At 36.6% G+C, this 21,080-nt stretch overlaps 1 protein-coding gene across 1 annotated transcript in view; it reads left to right on the forward strand.

The window, feature by feature from the left end:
- Positions 1–21,080, forward strand: part of TRDN (triadin) — a 216,100-nt gene that overhangs the window by 157,806 nt on the left and 37,214 nt on the right. Inside the window, exons 26-28 of the mRNA XM_088161865.1 lie at positions 1,151–1,201; positions 1,784–1,834; positions 12,861–12,890. Of these exons, the coding sequence (XP_088017991.1) occupies positions 1,151–1,201; positions 1,784–1,834; positions 12,861–12,890 (132 nt within the window). The remainder of the gene's footprint in view (positions 1–1,150; positions 1,202–1,783; positions 1,835–12,860; positions 12,891–21,080) is intronic.

The following is a 21,080-nucleotide window of genomic DNA, read 5'->3' on the forward strand; positions in this document are numbered from 1 at the left end:
AAAAAATTAAACTAAACAGCAAAGGCTATCAGAACTGTGCCTGGTTCCTGAGCTGGAACAGCATACCTGAAGTCCAAATTTTTACCAAGTCCCATTTTTTGGAAGCTGAAGATATTCAGTGGCTGCTGAATAGATATAGAACAAAATGACACACTTTTGCAAGGACTGTATTATTCCGTGTAAAAACTGTAGGAAATGAAGGCAGGACATCCGTTGTGGCTGAGAATTCTCCTCTATGCCACTGCTGTCAGTCCCTGTGTCTCACTTGGGCACCAAAAGAAGATCATAATTTTCCTTTATTTAATTTAGTTAATTCCTGAATTTTTGGGGGGCTTTTTTCAGATTTTTTTTTTGGTTGGTTTGTTATTTTGTCCTTGGGTTCTGCCTTGTCGGTTACTAGAAAGAGAGAACTAGAATATCATGGGGTTTTTCTCATCTCCTTTAATACCTTGTCATATACCGAATAAAAATAATTAAAGATACAATTAAGTCTCTGGACTATTCATTTTGACATAAAATATATGATTGTACATTTGAAGGGTGAGCACTGCTCTTCTTTTATAGCCAGTGTGCCTGTCATTTTAAAAGGCTATATATACGCAAGAAGTGAAATTCTGTTCACAGGCAATACCCATATGGCCTCTTCGATATTAAAGGAATATTGGAGTCCTGAATGAGTAGCTGGTACTTTTGTCACTCCTGAATAAAAAAAACCTCCCACTTACCTTTATCAGCAGCCTCTGGATTTCAAGACAGTATTCCTAATATTCCAATTGTATCAATGTGGATTAATTAATTTTTTGGGGGTTCAGCAAAAGAAAAAGTCATTGGTGCCAACTGCTCTGTAGAATTTCTTTCTTCTTTGTAAGTAATTCTTCATTGTCTGCTTGAGAGGGCTCCACAGTTTCCTCAAAATGCAAAGAAACTAATGACATATTGAAGGCTTATTATTTTGCATATCCAAGACTAGAAAGATGAATGGATGACCTTGTTTTTTTTGTCCTGTTCTTTATTTCCATGCTGTTAAATCCATTTAATTATCACATCTCTTTTGCTCTGTGCATATCAAATTGTTTGACTTGCTTTCTATTCAAGTGTCATTTTATTTCCCTAACCTGACTTTTGATAAATGTTAAATGTTTCTTTCTAGAGACTGGTAAAAGAAAAGATGTGAAGCCTCCAGCAGCCTTAAAGGAGAAAGGTAACATCTTATCATTATGTGGCTGGCAAAGAACAAGTCTTCTGCTGGTATCTCAGTGCAGTTTTGATATATTTTGAATTACAGGCTCTTGGCAAAAAGGGACTAAACCTAGATTCTTCTCATTTAAAAGATCTGATATATTGAAAGGAGCAGTGTCTGACATGATTCAGAAATAATAAAGTCATAACCCTTCTTATTGTGGTGTTCTTTAACTGCTGTCTGAGTGCACAGCCAGTATTGCAGTGGGAGTGCTATAATCTGTTCTGAGTGAATTAGTAACAGAGCTGCTACTGAATGCACATGACAGGCTGAAATAATAGGCTGCACAGGAATGAGTGCATGGTTTGACCTGCAGAAACTTTGCCAGCAAATTTAGGGGGAATTATTTTTTGGTTTGCTTTCAACTTTAGTTTGTGCCTTTTATTGAATTAAATGGAATTTCTAATTCTGAATTCTTAATTCTAACTCTTTTATGCATATGGTTGATCTGGTGCTATGCACATTTGTTACAGTACCAATGAGCACAGTGTATATGTACGTTGCTAATTTTCTCCTTTCATTTTTGTTTGATTTCTTTTTCAGACTCTTCAAAACGAAAAGAAATTAAGGCTTCAACTAATCCCAAGGAAAAAGGTAACAACCCCAAGTTGAACTGAGCTTTAACAGAAGTTTCAGTTGAGAAAATAAATTCGTTGTGCAAGGAGTCACAAATTAAGTCCTGGTTTCTTTAGTTAGCTATTCCTAAATAACCTTGAATGGCATCTTTTGCTGCTGAACAATTTTTTTATCTGGCTGAACAAGTGACAGGTGCATATGAAGCTATACAAGCAAGTTGTAGCTGTGGTATTTTATAGACTCTAAAGTCAAAAGAACTTATTTTCTTATTTCTTTATTTTGTCTCATTCTTTTTATTTAAACTAGTCATTTCAGACTGCATTTTACTTCTACATATTGTTTGATTGCACTTTTCTCTCTCTTCTCATATTTAAATATCAGCACTAACCATCAAATAAAAATCAGTTACAATTTATAGTACATCTCAAATACTAGGTATTTTTAGGCACTGCAATTATAATTAACCAACTACATTCAGGTTTATTTATTTATATCAAATAAATTCAAACAAAACTTAGTTTTACTTTTATCCTATTTGCATATGGATTAAATGCCACTTTTTCATTATAAAACAGTCACTCAGGTTAAACGTGTAAATAATTTAACATGGATAAAAATATGTAATAACTTGTTAACTAATAGCAGTTATTAAAATTATGGGAATGTCAATCTTAAAATCTTCCAGTTGGTTTTGAAAACTATTTCAGATAATTGAATAATAGTGCTTCCTATCTTTAGAGTTTCCCTAAGGAATACTGGAAACATTGAGGCAATATTTTCTCTGGCAAAATTATGGAAGAGAACATTTACAAGTTTTCAAGTGCGGCTATTTCACCTAGTGTATAGCAGAATAGCAGAAATCAGCTATTGCTTTGCATATCATTCTGAATCAAAGTAAAGGATTAAGTGCTACCAGAAAAAAGTGCTATTGAGAGTAGCCCTGTCAAGAAGGACTTGGAGGTGCTGGTGAAAGAGAGGCTGGACATCAATATGCTCTTGCAGACGAGAGCCAATTGTATCCTGGGCTGCATCCAGAGCAGTGTGGCCAGCGGAAATTCTTTCCCTCTGCTCTGCTCTGTTCTGGTGAGACTCACCTGCAGTGCTGCATCCAGTTCTGGGGTCCCCAGCACAGAAAGAACATGGACCTGCTGGAACAAATCCAGAGAAAGCCACCAAGATAGTAAGAGGGATGGAGCACCTCTCCTAAGAGGGAAAGCTGAGACAATTGGGTTTGTTCAGCCTGGAGAAGAGAAGGCTTTGGGGTGACCTAATTGCAGCCTTCCAGTACCTGAAGGGAGTCCTCAAGGAAGATAGGGTGAGACTATTTACAAGAACATGTAGTGACAGGACAAGGTGGGATGGCTTCAAACTGAAAGAGAGTAAGTTTAGATTAGATGTGGGGAGAAATTTTTACTGTGAGGTGTTCAAGGCCAGGTTGGATGGGGCTCTGGCCAAAGGTGTCCCTCCTGCCATGGGAGGGAGATTGGAACTAGGTTATCTTTAAGGCTCCTTCCAACCCAAACCATTTTATATTTCTATGAAAATGAACTAGGGCTTAAGTAGTGTAAATTCCTTGTAGTAGTCAAAGTAGATGAACCTGAATTGTCAGTTCAAGGTCCAGGGCATTAGAAAAATAGGGACACGTTATTGTACTGTTCCATTTAGTTCACTTTAGTCAACAGGGAGTGAATCCTTCACAGAAAGAGTTGGCAAGTGTTGAAAGAGGCCATCCAGAAAAGCTTTTTGTACATTGATTATTGGTTTAATAAGACTTAGTTTGTTATTTTAAGCTTGAGGCAAGCAAGGCCTGTTAGGTTCTTGGAAAAATGTCTATGAAACATAGTTAGGTTAATAAACATTAATTAGATCCTTAAGTATTTGACTCTTGACCTTATCATTGAGTTTCTTCTCTAATTCTTCTCATAAATATTCCTGGTTGGAAGATTGCTTAGTGTAAATAATAATGAAAATAAAATGCTATTTACTTCAAAAGATCAAAAATTGTAAAGAAGAAATACATGTCTGTAAAACTGTTTTAATTGCAATGCTAATGAATTAGCTTCAATGAAGTGTCAAACACCCACCCAACTATACAAAGAATAAGTATTTAAAAAGGACTTCATTAACTCTGTTTGATCAGACAGTGAAACAACTGGTGAATAACAACTCCTGTCAAATTCCAAACCTGAATTATTTCAAGAAAGGACATGTTTAACTAAACACTGCAGAATTCCACTGGCTGCACATGAGGTGGTTTATGTTCAGTATATTTGAAAAGGAAAGTTACTATCCAGAGGTGATTAATTCTATTATCTCTCTCTTCTTTGTAGTAAAATTAAGTCTTCTTCCTGTAGTAGCTGATAGAACACATGCATGATTTTTCTTATGGTACAGCAGTAGAAAGTATGCGCTATGTTCAGAAATGAACTTTCATTTCATGCAGATTTTTTCTGCATGGCCTAACGTTTTAACCTACAGATTAAAACACTGTAAGAAACATAAAAATCTATGTTGTTGTGTTGTCTTAAAGTCTTATAGTTTCCTGCTTGTCAAAGCACAGGAATGAATATTTGAATGTTTAGTATGAAGTATGCGGAGTTTAACTCTACCACAGTCTGAGGTCACATTAGAGACACCTATGATTGTTCTGTTCAAGAAGTGTGGGTGAAGTCTGAGGTAGAATTGATTGGTTTTATACTTACAGCAGGATATTTGGTTGAGCAATGCCATAATCTAGTTTGATAGCACTGAGTTTTCACAGCCTTTATCAGCTTCCCAAGCGAGATGAGCACTACCCACTTCAGTTATTCCATACAACCTTGTATATCATCTGTGGATGTACTTGATGCCTTGCACCCCTCACTGAGAAATGATATCTCACACCTTTGACTCTAGCTGACTCTAAAAGAGCATAAAATATTTGGATTACATTCTGTCAGAAACACAATTAAGCCAACTGATTTGTGTATCTTAGATCTGTCTCCCAAGGAGCAGGACTACAGATCCTTCAAGGCCTCTGAAGCAGGACTGCAACAGAAAAGTTGAGTAGGAAAGTTGAGCTTAAGTGGGAATATCTCAGGTTGCACACTCATGCATAGTGACACCATTTTTATGTCAACAATAGGATTCAGTAATTTGCTAGTCATCAAAGTCTGTAATACAGCAAATCTTATACAATCTTCTTTTGGAGGCAGTTCAGCTCAGTGGCTGCTGCTTTTTTAAAGTTTTTTCTGTCTTTTCTGTTTCATGTGACAGATAATGTTATTTCTTAGCTTCTGGGATTCAAACAAGTACAACATTTCCAAAAGCAAATACAGCTAACTCAGTGACACTGAATATGCATGACAAGACATTGACATTTTGTCAGAAGAGTGTAACCCCAATGCGTAAAGTGGCTTTAAGCATTCATGTGGGATGCTGCACATCACTAACCCACTCTTTCTTAACAATGATAAGTGGCATGTCACACACATCAGGCAGACAGTTTGAGAAAAGCCTCTCTGGGGAATAGTATTCCAGAAATTTTGTGGCCATTGCCCTGTAACCAAGTGTGAGCAGGAGGTCACATTTATGAGCACTTTGCTTTTTAGCTAACTGGGAATACATGGGCTGCTTCCTCAAAGGACATCTCAGGTTAAACTAGCCAACCAAAAATGCCTTATGAAATAGCAATGTTTGGGTCAGCTATATAGTTTGCTACTATACAGAAATCTGTCAAATCCAGTGTAAATTGCAGTAACAGCAGTGGCCTCAGTGTAACCCCTTTGTTATGATAAATACATTTCTGAAATGTAAAAATCAAATTCACACACGTTCAATGTAGAATTACAATATAAAATACTGACTAATAGAGAACAAAAATATAAGGTAGATATATTTAGTATACAAAAATCTCAATATCAGCCTGTTCAAATGACCCATCCGTTGCAGAACACCATTGCTTCACTGTTGGCAAGAAATACTTCAAAAAAATACCAGAGCTTTAAAAGTCAGACTAAGACAATAACACATATATAACCAGGACTGAGTCATAATGGCAGGTATAAAATTCCTATTTTGAGCCAGCACTTCTCTGTAAATATTCTTCAATTGACATTAGAAAATAAGAAAAAAAAAACCAACAACAACAACAACAACAAAAAAAAAAAACACAACAAAAAAACAAAAAAAAAACAAAAAAAAAAAAAAAAAAAAAAAAAAAAAAAAAAAAAAAAAAAACAAAAACAGAAACCAAAAACAGAGGTAACATAAATAATGGGAATGAACACCAATTTAGGAAGGAAGGATTTCAAATTTTAATTCCAAAAAGTCAGTTATATAAAGATGAGGTATGTTTTATGGCAAACTACAAAGTGTGAAGTTGTCCCTGTGGCTTGATACTTGATTTTTTTATTACTTTTCCTTAAGGAAAATATTCAAGCTGAATAAGTAGCATCTGCATGTGTATGTAGAAATACACTCGCAGTAGTAAAAACAGGTTTGTTAATGAAAGTATGTCTACAGATACTTCAGGTATTTCCTGGAGTTAGGGACTGCTACATGCTGGTGCTACCAGAACTCCATAATAGCATCCTGAAAAGTCCTCTGAATCAAAAAATCACAGATTTATTTATGCTGAAAAAGACACCCAATATTATTGAATCCAACTGTAGACAGAACACTTCATTGTCAGATAGACCATGAACACCTCCAGGAATGGTGACTCCAACACCCTGGGAAGTCCATTCCAGTGCTTATTAACCCTTTCTATGAAGAATTCCTCCTGGTGCAGTTTGAGGCTTTGTCCTTTGGTCCTGTCACTGGATGCCTGGGAGAAGAGACTGGCCCTCACCTGGCTACACGCTCCTTTCAGGCAGTTGTAGGGAGCAATAAGGTCTCTCTTGAGCCTCCTTTCCTCCAGGCTGAGCACCCCCAGCCCCCTACCCTGCCCCTCATAAGACTTGTGCTCCAGACCCTTCATTGCTCTTCTCTGGACACACTCCAGCACTTCAGTGTCCTGCTTGAAGTAAGGGGCCCAGAAATAAGTCTAACTTTTTATTTGTGCATGTTTATGCAATAAATCAAAATTCTTGATGCGTAATATTATTTTTGATCAGAAACAAGGATTCTCCTGACTGAGACAATGTGCTTCTCAATAGCTGACAGAACCAGGCTTATTCTGTTTTATTGCCATTTTCTCATAGACACATAGAGTAGTTTAAATTAGGAGGAATCATCTAGTTCTATCCCCCCCGCCCCACCCCCCACACCCTCGGCACAGGCAGGGACATAAGGACATATCAAACAAGACCAAGTTTCTTAAAGCTTTATCCAGCCTGATTTTGAACACTTCCAGGGATGGGTCATCCACAATTTCTCTGGGCAACTTATTCCAGAACCTCATCCCCCTCACTGTAAAAAAATTCTTCCTAGTATCTAATCCAAACCTACTGCCTTTCAGTTTGAAGCCCTTTCCCCTTGTGTAGTCACTACATGTTTTTGTAAAGAAAGTTTCTCCATTTTCTCCCTTCAGCTATTGGAGGCTGCTATAGGGTGTCCCCAAAAAATTCTCTTCTCCAGGCTGAACAAACCCAACTCTCTCAGCTTGTCTATGTAGTGCAGGTGCTCCAGCCTTCTGATCATATTCATGGCCTCCTTTAGATTCACTGGAACTCTTCATGTCCTTCTCAAGTTGTGGGCCCCAGAACTAAGCACAGTACTCCAGCTGGGTCTCACCAGAGTAGGGTAGGGCAGAATCTCCTCCCTTGCCCTGCTGGCCCAGCTGCTTTTGATGCAGCCCAGAAGCTTTCTGGGCTACGAATGCACGTTGCTGGGTCATGTTGAACTTCTTGTCTATCAACATCCTCAAATATTTCTCCTTTGAGCCTTCTCGATCCATTCTCTGCCCAGTCTGTATCTGTGCTTGGGATTGCCCCAGTCTGTGTGCAGGATCTTGCTCTTGGTTTTGTTGAACTTCATGAGGTTCACACAAGCTCACCTTTCAAGTGTGTCACAGTCCCTCTGGATTTAATGTCCCTGCTTGGACTGGACCAGGCTTCAGGCACAGTCAAAGGGAATTTGCTCAGGAACATTGCCACAGTCTTGCCACCTCTGCCAAGTGGCTTTACAGAGAGAGGACTGTTGTGGTTTAGGAATGGTACTCCCCAATGTAGTATTCCCACTGGAGCACTCCAAACCACGTGCTGCTCACTTGCTTTCCCCTCACTCCCCCATTGTGGCAGGCTGGAGAAAAGAGTTGGAGACCTAAAAGGTACAGACCATGGGTTGAAATAAGAAGAGTTTTCTGGAAACAGCAATGAAATAAGACAATGAACAATAACAGCAACAATATTAATGGCAGAGTGTACAAGCAGAAAAGCAAGAGATTCACATTCAAATGATCCCTGTGGAAACACCAGGCAACAACTCACCTCTCTGTCCTCCACCTACCCAACCTGGAATCCATCTCTGCTTCCACCCCCAGAAAATGACATGAGGTGGTATAGAATTACCTCTGGGTCCTGGCTGTGCTCCCTTCTGACTACTGTTAAAAATAACCCTGTCATAGCTGGATCCAACACGTGAGGTTAATAATCCATACAGTGTGAATATTGATAATTCAACTCAGAGTTTGCATACTTTCCTTCTAGACAATATCCTTGTGTATTCTCATTAAGGCATTGCTGGAAATAAAGAGAAAAGCACTGTAAACTTTTTGGGGGTTATCTAGTGAATAAATTTTTTCTTAGTAGGTCAGCAGCTATGTCATACAAATTAAGGCAAAGTTATAGGCAGGTTATGAGGGAGTTCAGCTGTAATATCATTCTTGCCCATTAGTGATAAAATGCATTAATATAATTGAATAAGAGGTTATTTCTCCAAATCTGTTCATTAAAATCTGAATCAGAGGAGGAAAAGGGCACAAAAGGTTTTTCTTGCTACTGAATGAGAATTATTCTAAATAACAGATGCTCCAGCCAATTTAAAGGCTAAATTGTCCTCTATGATGCTCACTATACTGGTTCTTTTAACTGCAGTTTCTTAACATAAGTAAGATTTCACATGACATGGATAAGAGAAATTCTGAACCCAAAAAGACTGAAAGAGGAAGAAAAAAATATCTTCTAGGAAGATTTGAGAGAGAAATATCACTTTATGCCGTTCTTAAATATTTTAAAAGAGTATCTTCTTCTCAAGCTATGAACAGATGGACAATTTATGGTGAGATGGGCAAAGACAGTATCAACTCAGTGAATGCCAGATGCTTTGCTGTAGCTGTCTACATGAGGTGGTTTTCACTTCAGCATAACAGCATGCATATGAGCAGTTATCACAGAGTACCTGACACATGGGATGAGTTTGCATTTGATCGTCTCCCTATAGCTCATATGTTTATAAGCAAAATAAATATATAAGAACTTAGTAAAAACTTTAATCACTTTCAAACAAAGCAGTTACCATGTCAGGGCAAATACTCATAAATTACTCCAGGGTTATTCAGAAATTAAAAATAAATCTGTCAGATATTTGGTGAATTCATAATAAAATCAGAACAAAACCAAATATCTGGAAAAATACTGAGTTCCAGCCTGTGTTGTATCTAGAAATAGAAACTATGTCTTAATAACTGGTTTCAGTATATTAATAAAGTAATAAACACAGCATTTAATGATTTATTAAATATTTAAATAGACCTTTATAAAGTTTCAGTGTAAGAATTACTGCAGAAGCCAAGGAGCTGCTGCCTAAGACCTACAGTATTAAAGTAAATAAATATCTGGTTAAGAAACAGAGAGCAATTGATTAATTTTCATCTTGCAGCTCGTTTACAGAATAATTGCTTATGATTCCATGTCTGGAGTCTTGTTATATTCCTTAATAAACAGGATAAGATAGAAATAACAATGTAATGAAATCTTCATATGACAAGATCTGTTAAAGAATTCAGGATCAGAAGGGGCTGTGATACATTGAATTTACAAGGTGAACAGACAACACAATGTCAAAGAAAATTTAGTGACAATAAATAGAATTAAATGTGTAGTGGAGAGAGAATATTAAAGAAGTATTTATCTCTAAATTCACTGTGTAAATTCAGGAAAGTACCTAAGTATTGCTGCAGACAAGTCAGTGAAAAATTTTCTTCCATAGGCAAATGCTTTAGGAAAAATGCATATACTGTTCTAAATTGCATAAATCAAAGTTGCATCTTGTCCAGAGCTTTGTGTACAAAACCCTTGCATGATAATGTGGCACTGGAGTGGGCTACGAAAAACAACAAAAGTCTCATACAAAGTGAAATAGGAAAGATTCAAGATTCCCTTTGAGATTAATTAGCATGATCGTGATAAAACTGCAAATCACAAATCGAAGTCAAGGACTCTTTAGAAGTTTACAGTTTACAGTTTTCTGACCTTTCCACCACTGTAATTTACCTTTATTTTCCCACCCTACATAAAATAAAATTGAATAAGGTCCTCCATGGTTTGTAATAATTTTAACCTATTCACAAAACCTAAAATATGACAATGCTCATTTCTGGTTTCTGGAATAGTTGTCAATCTAGATTTATAATTCCAAAGTGTGGTATGGATATTCTTGATAAATGTGGTTTGTTTTGTATATTAATAGAGTCCTCTTTCAATAGCTTCGTGTGTACAAATTCCTAATTCAAGAACTACAAGACAAGTCTTATCAGTGCAGAGCAAAACAGTTGACTCAAAAATTTGTTCTTTCTCGAAATAATGAGCTAAAAAGCACATGGCAAGAGCAACTCTTACACTGGAGCATCACACTTTCTAGTTCATCACTCGATTTCATGTCTTTCCCTCCCTAGCTACCATACATTATTCGGGAGGGAATCCGGCCTCTTATGACAGGCAAACCAAGTTCCTTGGGTGAACTATCCATCTTTTTGCTGCTTTTCAGATGCAGACACATGGCTCAACTTCTGAAAGAGCAATATAAAGCACAGTGTTCTGCTCTTTTTTACTTATTCCTTGTCATTTGACGTTTGTGTAGCAGGATTTGACCAGAGCAATGCTACAGTGGTCAGAATGAGGCCTCTTCTGTCTCATGAGATTTGCTGAGCATTTACAGTATGTTCCATCAAAAATACTGTGGCCAAGGTGAAAATTCCAACAGATACCTCAACAGGATATAATAGCATAATAACAGAAAGTAGCCAGCCGTAAGTGCAGTGGCAGGCATGGATGGGCCAGCTCTTACTTGGGAGCAGAAGCACAGAGAGCCACATCCCATAAGCTGGCAGCACAGAGGGCAGGAGGAGCCCAGAGGTGCACTGCACATTCACCCCATAAGCCCTTCCCAGAGTCTCGATATTTGGGGTTTCTGTTGATTTGGGAGTCACTTCAACACACCACAAATGGCTAGGTATAAGTACTCCTTTCAAAAGCCATTGGGGTTCCTATTGCAGACTCTAGGGGTACAAACTACTAAATCTGCTGCAACAAAAGTTTGTGAAAGGTGACCAGCACGGCTTTGAGACACATATTACCTAGAAAAGTGGAGTGTCTGCAAAGAGCACCAGATCTTGGTAACCTTGTGCCAGTTTTTCACCGATTCTAGTCATGAAACCACTTTTTTGAGCACATTCTTGAGATGCTTAAAATTTATCTTATTGTCAGAGGAGAGTAAGTGGTTGAAAACATGAAAAATCTTTGAAATCAGAATTATTTTTGCCACAGGCCACTGATAAATACCATTTTAGTAGTTCAAAGTTTAACTGGTTCCTTCTTGATCTGTCTTATCCAAATGTACAAACAGTTTGAAGTAAAATGATTTCTCATTTTAAGAAGACTGAAGATACAGAGATCAGCACCCAAAATGCAAACATTTGAAACTACTAGGGAGTGTCTTTCCTCTTCTGACCTCGTGATCCTTGATCTGTCCTGTACCAGGGCACATTATCCAATGAAGGGCAGAGTTATACTTCTGCTTGTTTCATTTCCAGTTTCAGTGCCACATCAGATCCATTCATACTGGCAGCCAGGTGCTGAACACCCTTTTCTGGGAAATACAGGCTCTGAGTCTTAATTCCTCTCTCTTCTTTTACCTGCAAATGCAAGCCGAAGGCATAGGCTTACTAAGACCACTTCTAACAGACATTTCAAAATAAAGTGACATCTGTAACTACATTTTTAGAAGTTTCAGTCCTATAAATGTAGGCTGGGAAATGGGTAGTGCATGGATTTTGAACGGATTTAAGAATAAGGTTGGCACATCTCCATCACATTTGCAGCAGTCCTCTGTAAATGAAGGTAACTCATTTTAACCACCTCATCCCTTTTACTAAAATTTAGTTGATTGCACAGCACTCATTGTAGAGGTATGCAAGGTTTTATTGGGCTGAGTTTTAGGGGACTTTTATCTTGTCTCCAGAGTTTGAATATTGGGCATACATCACAGCTTACCCTGAGGAACTAATTCCAGGTATTTTATATTTGGTTTAAATTTTAAAGTATCAGTTTTCATCCAGTCTCTTTCCCATTTTCCTTCCCATAAAATTCATGCTATGGGATGTAGAGGTGGGATTGCTGGATAATCAGATCTTGAAAATCTCAATATGCGGCAGAGGCTTAGAAACATAACTTCAGGCAGTTTTTTACCTCTTATTTTATGCATATTTTTAATACTGCTATTTCTAATAGTAAAAAGCAAAGCTGATGATATCTCATAACCTTTCTCTTTACTCCTTTTACTCCTTTATGCCTTGCCATTTCAATCTATCCTTCTTCATTGTTGATTTTGAAATATTCACTCTATGACTCTCTCTCCCATTGTCAATGTCTGGGAGGAAGGTTGACCATGACTAAAGTTACATGTGAGAATATAGAAAGCTGGAATTTGCTCTCTTCAATAGCAGAGCTGGGTGTCAGAGGAAATGCTTCAGTTTTTTCATCTGGCAAAGAAATTTATTCCTTTATGGCATAATATATGTATTAGAGATATGCACACAAAGGCTCATATAGATCTTTGAATTATTTTTACTGATACTGCTATTAACTTCAATTTTGAAAACACAGTATTTTTGTTTCTATTTCAGCTGCAGTGAAAAAGGAGGGGGAGAAGAAAGGTAAATAAATCTTTTCCCTTGACTGAACCGTCTTTCAGGCTGTGACTGCTGTGAGAAATGTTTCTTTCGTTCAGTGATACAACTGGGATGATATACAGCATTGTGATGACATACAGCACCTCGTGTGCCTCCATCAGCCAACTTTATCTGCTCCTGCTGTGATAACACTGTTGTCATTTCCACTATTGGTAGCTCCTTTTTAAAACAGGCCAATACAGACCAGTATCAGACACTTCATCATCCTGGCTGGGAGGAAAATGAAAGGCCTTTGTTACCACATTAGGATTTGTCAAAGAGAACAAAACTTGCAGTGCACCATGCATGCTGACCTGGGTGCTTGTTCTTTACAGAAGCTGCTTTTCTAGGCACATTTAATTTCCTCTTTTCAGATATATATGGAGCTTGCATGTAACCTTTGCTGAACTCATTCTCTGATATTTTAACAGATTAGTGGAAAAATTTGCCCTAAATCACAACCTAAAATATTACTTTTATTTAAAGATAAATATAATGTATTTTTTGGGCCCTAAATATCTATTTATTGTGTTGTCTTTCAGAATAAGATTTGCTGAGTTAAAACTTTATTTTCCTAATTTTCTGCTTTTATTCAAACAGCAAAAATAATTAAATGTTTGCACTGAGGTGGTATTTTTTTAACCTATTCAACTTTATTGTATACTAAGTTTATAAATCTTGTCTTTCTCACTAAATAGAGCAATGGGAACATTTTCAGAACATATCCATATGTTTCTTAGGATTATTTGAGATTTATTTTTTATTCAATGAGGAAAAAACCCCCCTTTATTATTGATGGGAAACTTGGGGGGAGGGGGGAGCTAGGGTGTGTCTTTTGCCATTTGGAAATTCTATGATTCGCATAATTGAACAATGGTGCCAGCCTTTATTCTCTATACATTAATACATGTTGAATCCTACTAATTTATTATTTTTTTTTCTGTTATCCCTGTACAGAGCTGTTAACCAAACTGGAAAAAAAAAAATTATAGTCTCAACTGTTTTAGCAGCTCATGAGTGAAATCTTGGCTGTGTTGATGTTAGTGGCAAAATTCCCACTCACTCCACTGAAGCCAAAATTTCACTTCATGTCTTTAACAGAACAATAAAATTCATTTCAGTTATCAAAAACAACCATGCTTAATGGGTATCAAGCAGGATATTTTGTCCAAAGATTAATTTGCAACAACTGAGGCGTGAAAGATAGCACATGAAGCAGGGAGAATCAGAAAGCTGGCAGCTACACCTAGAGCCACTGGTTTTCAGATATCAAAATGTCTGCTGTGTTCAAAAACATGAACTGCTACATTCTTAATGGAAAGAAAAGAACGAAGTCATTGTTAAGGGTGCTACTTCTCTCAACCTTCTCACAGATTATGGGCCCATTCATTTACAGAAGAATACCAGGGGAATTTATTTTAAATACCTAAAGCTCATTTTTCACTAGTTAAGATTTTCTTCCCCCTTAACCAAAATCTTGCCCAACAAAACTGATTTTCCCCAACAAAAATGCATTTTTCATGAACATTCTTTGAAGTTAGATCGATTTTTCCATTCCATTTTCTTTTCTATATTATTTTGCTTAAAAAAATTTCCTTTGATTTCTTAGTTGAAAGGATTTTGCAACAAGTACATGTAGGCTACTTTCAAGCACCCAGCTCAGTCTGTATCTCATCCTGCTGGTTACCACCAACCTATTTCACAGAAACGTGGAAGTATGAACTGAAATTCAGCTTTAGTCATTCTTATGATATCACTCCTTTATTTATTTTTTGGATTAAACCTCCTTCTGGTTTTCTGAGATCATAACCACCATTGTCAGCAATAAAGGTATTGATTCTAGTGAAAAAAAACAAAAAATCAGAAAAATTAAATCTTCCAGTGACTAAGGAAAACTGGTTCAGTGATGTTCCTGCTTTTGGTAGATATGCACTAATCTGAAAAACTGGAGAGAAGTTATAAGGCCTCTTCCAAAAAATGAGCATGCTATGTTTAGTTGCCATGCGTTCTCATCTAGCTTCCCCCTCTCTGCAGGCCCCACATGGAAAATATTGCATGTTACTAGCTAACTCCTAATATGATAAGGTTTTATTTATTTCTGCTTATTCTGTTGTCACAAGAAATTGCTCTAGGCTTCATGTATATTCCTCTGACTGGCAATAAAAAAGGGTAACGTTCACTGGTTTTGCTTAAGGATACAGTATTTTTTGCACAGCTGCAAAAATAATAGAAGTAGCCAGGCAGTGCTCTAAATTGACTGGCTCATTATCCAAAATATATTGTGGTAGTAGCATGCACAGTTCAAACAGCACTTTACCATTTCTCATGTGAATCATACAGCACACAGACACTGTACTCTACATGAAGTTTTCCCCAATTATTTTGTCTTATTCAAATACGCATCCTTCATCTAGAAAAACAAGAATAATGAGCCATACAGAGTGACAAGCCATCATAAAAGAGAAAAAGATGGAATGACGTGTTCAGTCGATGGTACATTCTATGCATAGCATAAATCAGACTTGAAGGAGCTGGCAAGAGAAAGAAAAGAACAAAATTAGGATGGAAAAAGATTACATATTGTGCTGATTTCTCCAAATATGAGTGATACTAACAGGAACCTTGAGGCACAATTAATGCATTAAATGTAGGCATTCACTATTTCTCTTTCAAAGGTTAGGTCTCTAGGACTTTATGACCAAAGTCCTAGAAAATGGTCAGCTTTACCTTCCAGCATCATGTTATGCCTTCTTTCAAAATGTGTGGGATAGAGAAGCTGTCACAGAAAAGTGTACATGTTGTCAATTCCAAAAGGGCAAGAGGCAGCAAACCTTTTCATGAGTAAAGCACTTCCTAAATTTCCCAAGAGCAAATTTGGCTGCCAGTACACAAAAATTTTTAACTCTTGCTAATAATTCAGAGCACTGTGAGCAAGGAATCAAATGAACTAAAACAGGCCCAGGTGAAGTGATATAAATCCCATCATTTCCAGGGCATGTCCAGAAAGCAGTAAACAGACATGTAACATGCTGAAATATTTCATCATTTTTTCACATTTAATTGCCATTTTTAATGAAAGAAATGTTAATAATTTTTTATATAAATCATAAAAGTATTTTCATATCTCAAAAATGTTTTAGAACTTACAGAGGGTTACAAATATTTCTTGTTTGGAATAGAGCCAGATCAAAGAAAACTTCAAGTTTTCCTAGTTTTGCATAAAGTGGAATTTCTTTTTTCAACTGATACCTCTCATATCCTATTTATTTCTGCCTATAGAGGACACGGACTGGGTTGGGAATGGTAAGCAAGCTTAGTGATTTCTCTCTCCAGTCAGTGTCAGGAAGTCTTGTTTTGTAAAGATTCTTTGCACCTGTGTTTCTAGTGGACCAAACAGGATTCAGCTGTTTCATGATCCCTGTGATTGCTCCCTTCTCACAAGGGAGAGTGTAAGAACACTCTCATTGTTCAAAGTGACGCATGAACCTGACCTGGCAGGGACTTGGTTTCACCAGGCTCCTTGGAGCCAGTGAATAAGACACAGAACAAACTCTGCCTTGCTTGTGAGAGCACATCTAATCCGAGATCTGAGTGAGTCTCATCTGCTCTGTAGACTGCCTAAAGTCAGATATTATGAGGACTTGCAAGTTAGTGAGATGCAGGCGCTGGTTGCTTGTCAATAGCAGCACTCCCATTCTGATTTTTAGCATTAGCATTCTGACACCTTGCTCTTAAATTAATTTACTAGTTTTTAGAAAGCAAAATGAAAATCACGTTCATGTGACAAGTTTCACCACAACAGATTGACAGGAGAGTATGTGGGATCACATTTAGACTTTTTCTCAATAAATGCATTGTAGTGTAAAAAATGTATATATTCTGAGTGCAGTTAAAATTAAACAAAAGGAAAAAATGAGCCAGACATGTACAGTCAAGCTCCAAACAATATCTTTTTGTCAATTCAATAAAGATTAATTTCCTTCTAGTACTCCTTGTAATAGTACTATATGGCTTGGACACTGCTGTTCTGCATACAGAGTGTGGAATAAACTGGCCAAGGCAGAGCAGCATCCCATTTCAATATATATAAAAATCAAGATGCTTTCCAAAAAAAACAAAAAAGGGGGGGTGAATTTCAGAACTGCTTAGTTTTGTAACTGAGCAGAAAAATTAGAAGTCAGCCATCTCACTCATAAAGCAAATAGTCATGGTAGCATGGGATTTCTGCTCAGCTTCAGATGCCACTGGTTCAAGATGAACCACAGTTTCCTTATGCCGCTTTCTAACAAGCATCAAAGGATAAGAAAGTAGATTATCTGATTGTTAACTGCAAAGTGTAGTACATAGCCTCTTAACAGACCTTTTAGTCCTAAACAAAGGAATTAAAAAACTCCAAATAATTATAAATACTTTAAAAAAAAATTTCTTATAATAGGGTCAAACATTCTGTATTATATACAAGAAAATAATAAACACAGCCATACGCTAGTATGCTGTTGAAACTAGTAGTGATATTTTGACCAGCTGAAGGCAGACAGCTCTCTCAAAGGTAACAATCACTGAAATAGCCACAAGATGGAGCCCAAAGGATCTTCCAAACTGTAGTTGATATTGTCATCCTGCATCAGATTAAGAGTTAAATAAAGTGATTTTACTGAAGAACACTTTACAGGAATCTTGAACTACAAACAAGATGTTTTTCAATGTAAATCCATCCAGCTAAAGATGGTTTCAATTTAATAGATGGCTAGCCATGCACTGGTGAGCTTTGATTTCCCATGCTAAAATAACAAGTCCCCAGCATTTTCAAGGAATATTGATGAACAGATAATTCATATTAAATAAAGAAAATTATCTGAAAATGCTCCATCAGTTAAGTGAAATTTACTTGACCTCTGTTTGCTTTGTATCAACTATTTTGAGGATATAAATAATTTACATCCATTTTATAAGGTTAGGTGAGACAATGATCTGTGTAACCACTGTTTGTTTAGTGATGGACAGAACTTTCCATGTTGCAGAGATTTTAGTGGGATAAAACATGACCCATTCAATATAAGCAGGTGGAGGAATGAATGTCTCAAGCTCATGACTTTTCACTGAATTCATAAACTTTAAGAATTTTGTTTAAATAGACTGATGTAAACAGTCTATTAAGAAACTTAAGAAACTTTTCCTCATGCAAATTTAGATGTCTAAATTTAGGCATCTACACTGAAACTGTTCACCTTAGGCTCAGTTTAGGGCTGATGGAGAGATCTGCAAAGAATGTTTCATCTGTCTTATGTCTGTGTAAGAAAGCGATTACTTGCCCCTCTGGATATACTTTATACTTTTATTTCTCAATTATAACAGGGAATATAGTTTAGGTTTAGTAACAAGAACAGAAAACAAACATCATGAATATTGGGATTGTTTGTTGCTAATTAACAACTTTCCCTCTCTTTTAAGAATCTGACATTGAAAGAGAAGTGAGAAGAAAGAGCAAGTAATTTGTATATCTTTATAACTGATTGAATATCCATTGACACTGTACTTGGATGGAGGATCTAATGCAAATCTAAACATTTTAACAGTAAGGTTAAATCTCCATGTTTATCTACCTAACACCCTGATGTACTCATAGTTAAAGCACATAAATCTAATGATGTTACCTTGCATCCATGTTTTTTCAAAAAATGCCGATATTTTTATTCTTAGTAGGATTTAAGCAAAACCTTGACATTGGTTACAATTTTGTAATCTATTCAAGGTGAAATTGAGATTACACTCTTTGAAGTCTTATATAACAACAAACCTGAAAATTTATTCATATTGATAGACCTGGTATAGCATTTTAATTGCAGTTATGATTACAACTTGTGTTAATCATTCTTATTTGCGTTAAAGTACGACAGTAATTTATTCAGCTCTTGCTACCAAAAACTGGAGTCAGTTAAACTACTGTTTTAATGATTATGAAGCAGCTGTGATTTCTGAATAAAGAGTGCTCTGTGTAATTGTTGGCCTGTGTTGTTACTGTAAGTTAGGTATAACACATATATATTGGCATCATGTCAGAAACACTCACACCTGTCAATCAGCATAATATGCTTGAACACCTGCATATCCACATAACACATGTTTAATTGGCTAAAAATTTCCCCATGGGATAAACTATTACTTTATTGCTCTGCACAAAGATGTGTACAGATGAATGCTCAGAGGTATTCTATTCACATGCAATTCCAGAATGAATAGTTCTTCTAGTGTCAATCTACCTTTCTTTTTCTTATCTATGCAGACATCATTTACAGAAATGTGCTTTTACAAAGTTGCAATTAAAGCAAAAGCAGTGATCAGCAGCATTTCATGAGGAACAAAGATGGTTCAGTACCGTTATGGCTCTAGAAGTTAGTCATTAGCCCTTTGCTTTAATCAACATGTTAATTTGAGTAGCACACTGGGAAAAGTCCATTTTTTCAAAAGCCAATTAATTTTTATTGTTCTCCACCCTTTAAATCTACTAATCTCTCCTCCAAAATTCTTCTTTCTTCGATTTCCATAGTCATCTTATTATGTTCTAATTTATTATTTCACATTTATTTAATAACATTTGCAAATATATTTTCAGCCATTATTATGCTTTTACAAATCCAGTCATAGATAAAAAGGACCTCAACTAAGAAGTTCCTTTTCAAAGTGCTTGCATGGAATCTGGACCCAAAGGGCCAGTTTGCCAGCTTTCACCCATAACAGGGATTATGACTGAAGATTAAATTATAACAAATATTAACATCAGTAAGAGGTGCTACTTTTGGCTCCAATTTTTAATATAGAGTGGTGAACATTTTTTGCATAAAAATGTTCTGAAAAATCATTCTAACATCCTATAAACTTCAGTCTGCCTGATTTCATTCAATTGCCGTTTGTGAGTCAATGATTAATGTTGCAATAAAGACAGCCCAAGCTCCACTGTGTTTTGTCTTAGCTATATGCAAATGTAAAACTGATATTTCTAAAAGTGCAAGCTTGTTAGCATACTCTCCCTCATCTGTATATTCCCATCCCACAGTTTCAGGGAACAACACATGAAAACATCAGAAGCTGAGGATGATATTGAGAGGAAGCTCTTCAGGTCTTTCACTACACGTGCCTAAAGATGAAATGCATTAATGCAGCAGATGTACCTCATCTACATTTGACTGAAATTTTATTCTTTCCAACTCTGTCGATGGAAGATTTGTTGTCCTGGGATTTTAGGACTTATTGTACTTTAAAGATATTAGGTTTTAGTGTTATCGTGCAAGATTGCTGCTTCAACAACTTACATTTCCCAGAGGTTAAGTGAAAACGGTGAAAGAGAGAAAGATTTGGATCATTACTGATGATTCCTAAAGGCATGCATCTCAGATTGAAGTTGAAGCAATTCCTCTTATTAAAAGTAATTTAAAAATATTGGAAATGTCTGTACTTCTTTGCTACTTCTATTATATTTACACCATGATAAAGTTTCTCCCTTCTCTCCTCTCTATTACTTTTTCGTTTTCCCTGTTATGTAAAGTACTCTTAAACTGACAGTTAAAAACAAGTCTTAAAAAACAAGTTGTTCTAGACAACATCAACAAAATCCTCCAAAACCAAGAGTCAGCTCATTTTTCAATATGCAGCCCCGAGGTATAAAACAAACCAAACAGCAAGGGCACAAACATGACAACTATAGGAAAGCAGATAGATATCTTGGCCCAGGCTGCTCTGCTAATAAAAATAAGGCAGAAAAAACTGTGAGAGCAGCTTGGCACCTTTTTTTGGTGGAAAGTGGCAATAGGAAGGTCTGTCTGTTGCAAGTGAATACCCTACAGGGTCTAATATCAGTGATTAATTATTAATGATAATGGAAAACTGTGGCATTTTAGGATGGTTTGTCTTAACCATTTACCCTATTTAACATCCTTCAACCACTGCTTATAGAGTGACCCAAGGAAGTCTGTGGAGATGCACAGACTCAGAGGAGCATTCCTAGACCAAGAGTAGGAGTAAGAAGATCAAGCTCTCTACTTCCCTACAAATATTCCAGACAGCCTTAATCACTTAGCATTTCATACTTATCAGGTTAATGTGGTATAATACTTCCTTAATATTTAGAAACCTGGACAAATGTCCTGGAAAATACTAGTTTTAAAGCAAGCCAGAAGT

Source organism: Sturnus vulgaris, chromosome 3 (genome assembly GCF_052056855.1).
Source record: "Sturnus vulgaris isolate bStuVul1 chromosome 3, bStuVul1.hap1, whole genome shotgun sequence".
Classification (NCBI taxonomy): domain Eukaryota; kingdom Metazoa; phylum Chordata; class Aves; order Passeriformes; family Sturnidae; genus Sturnus; species Sturnus vulgaris.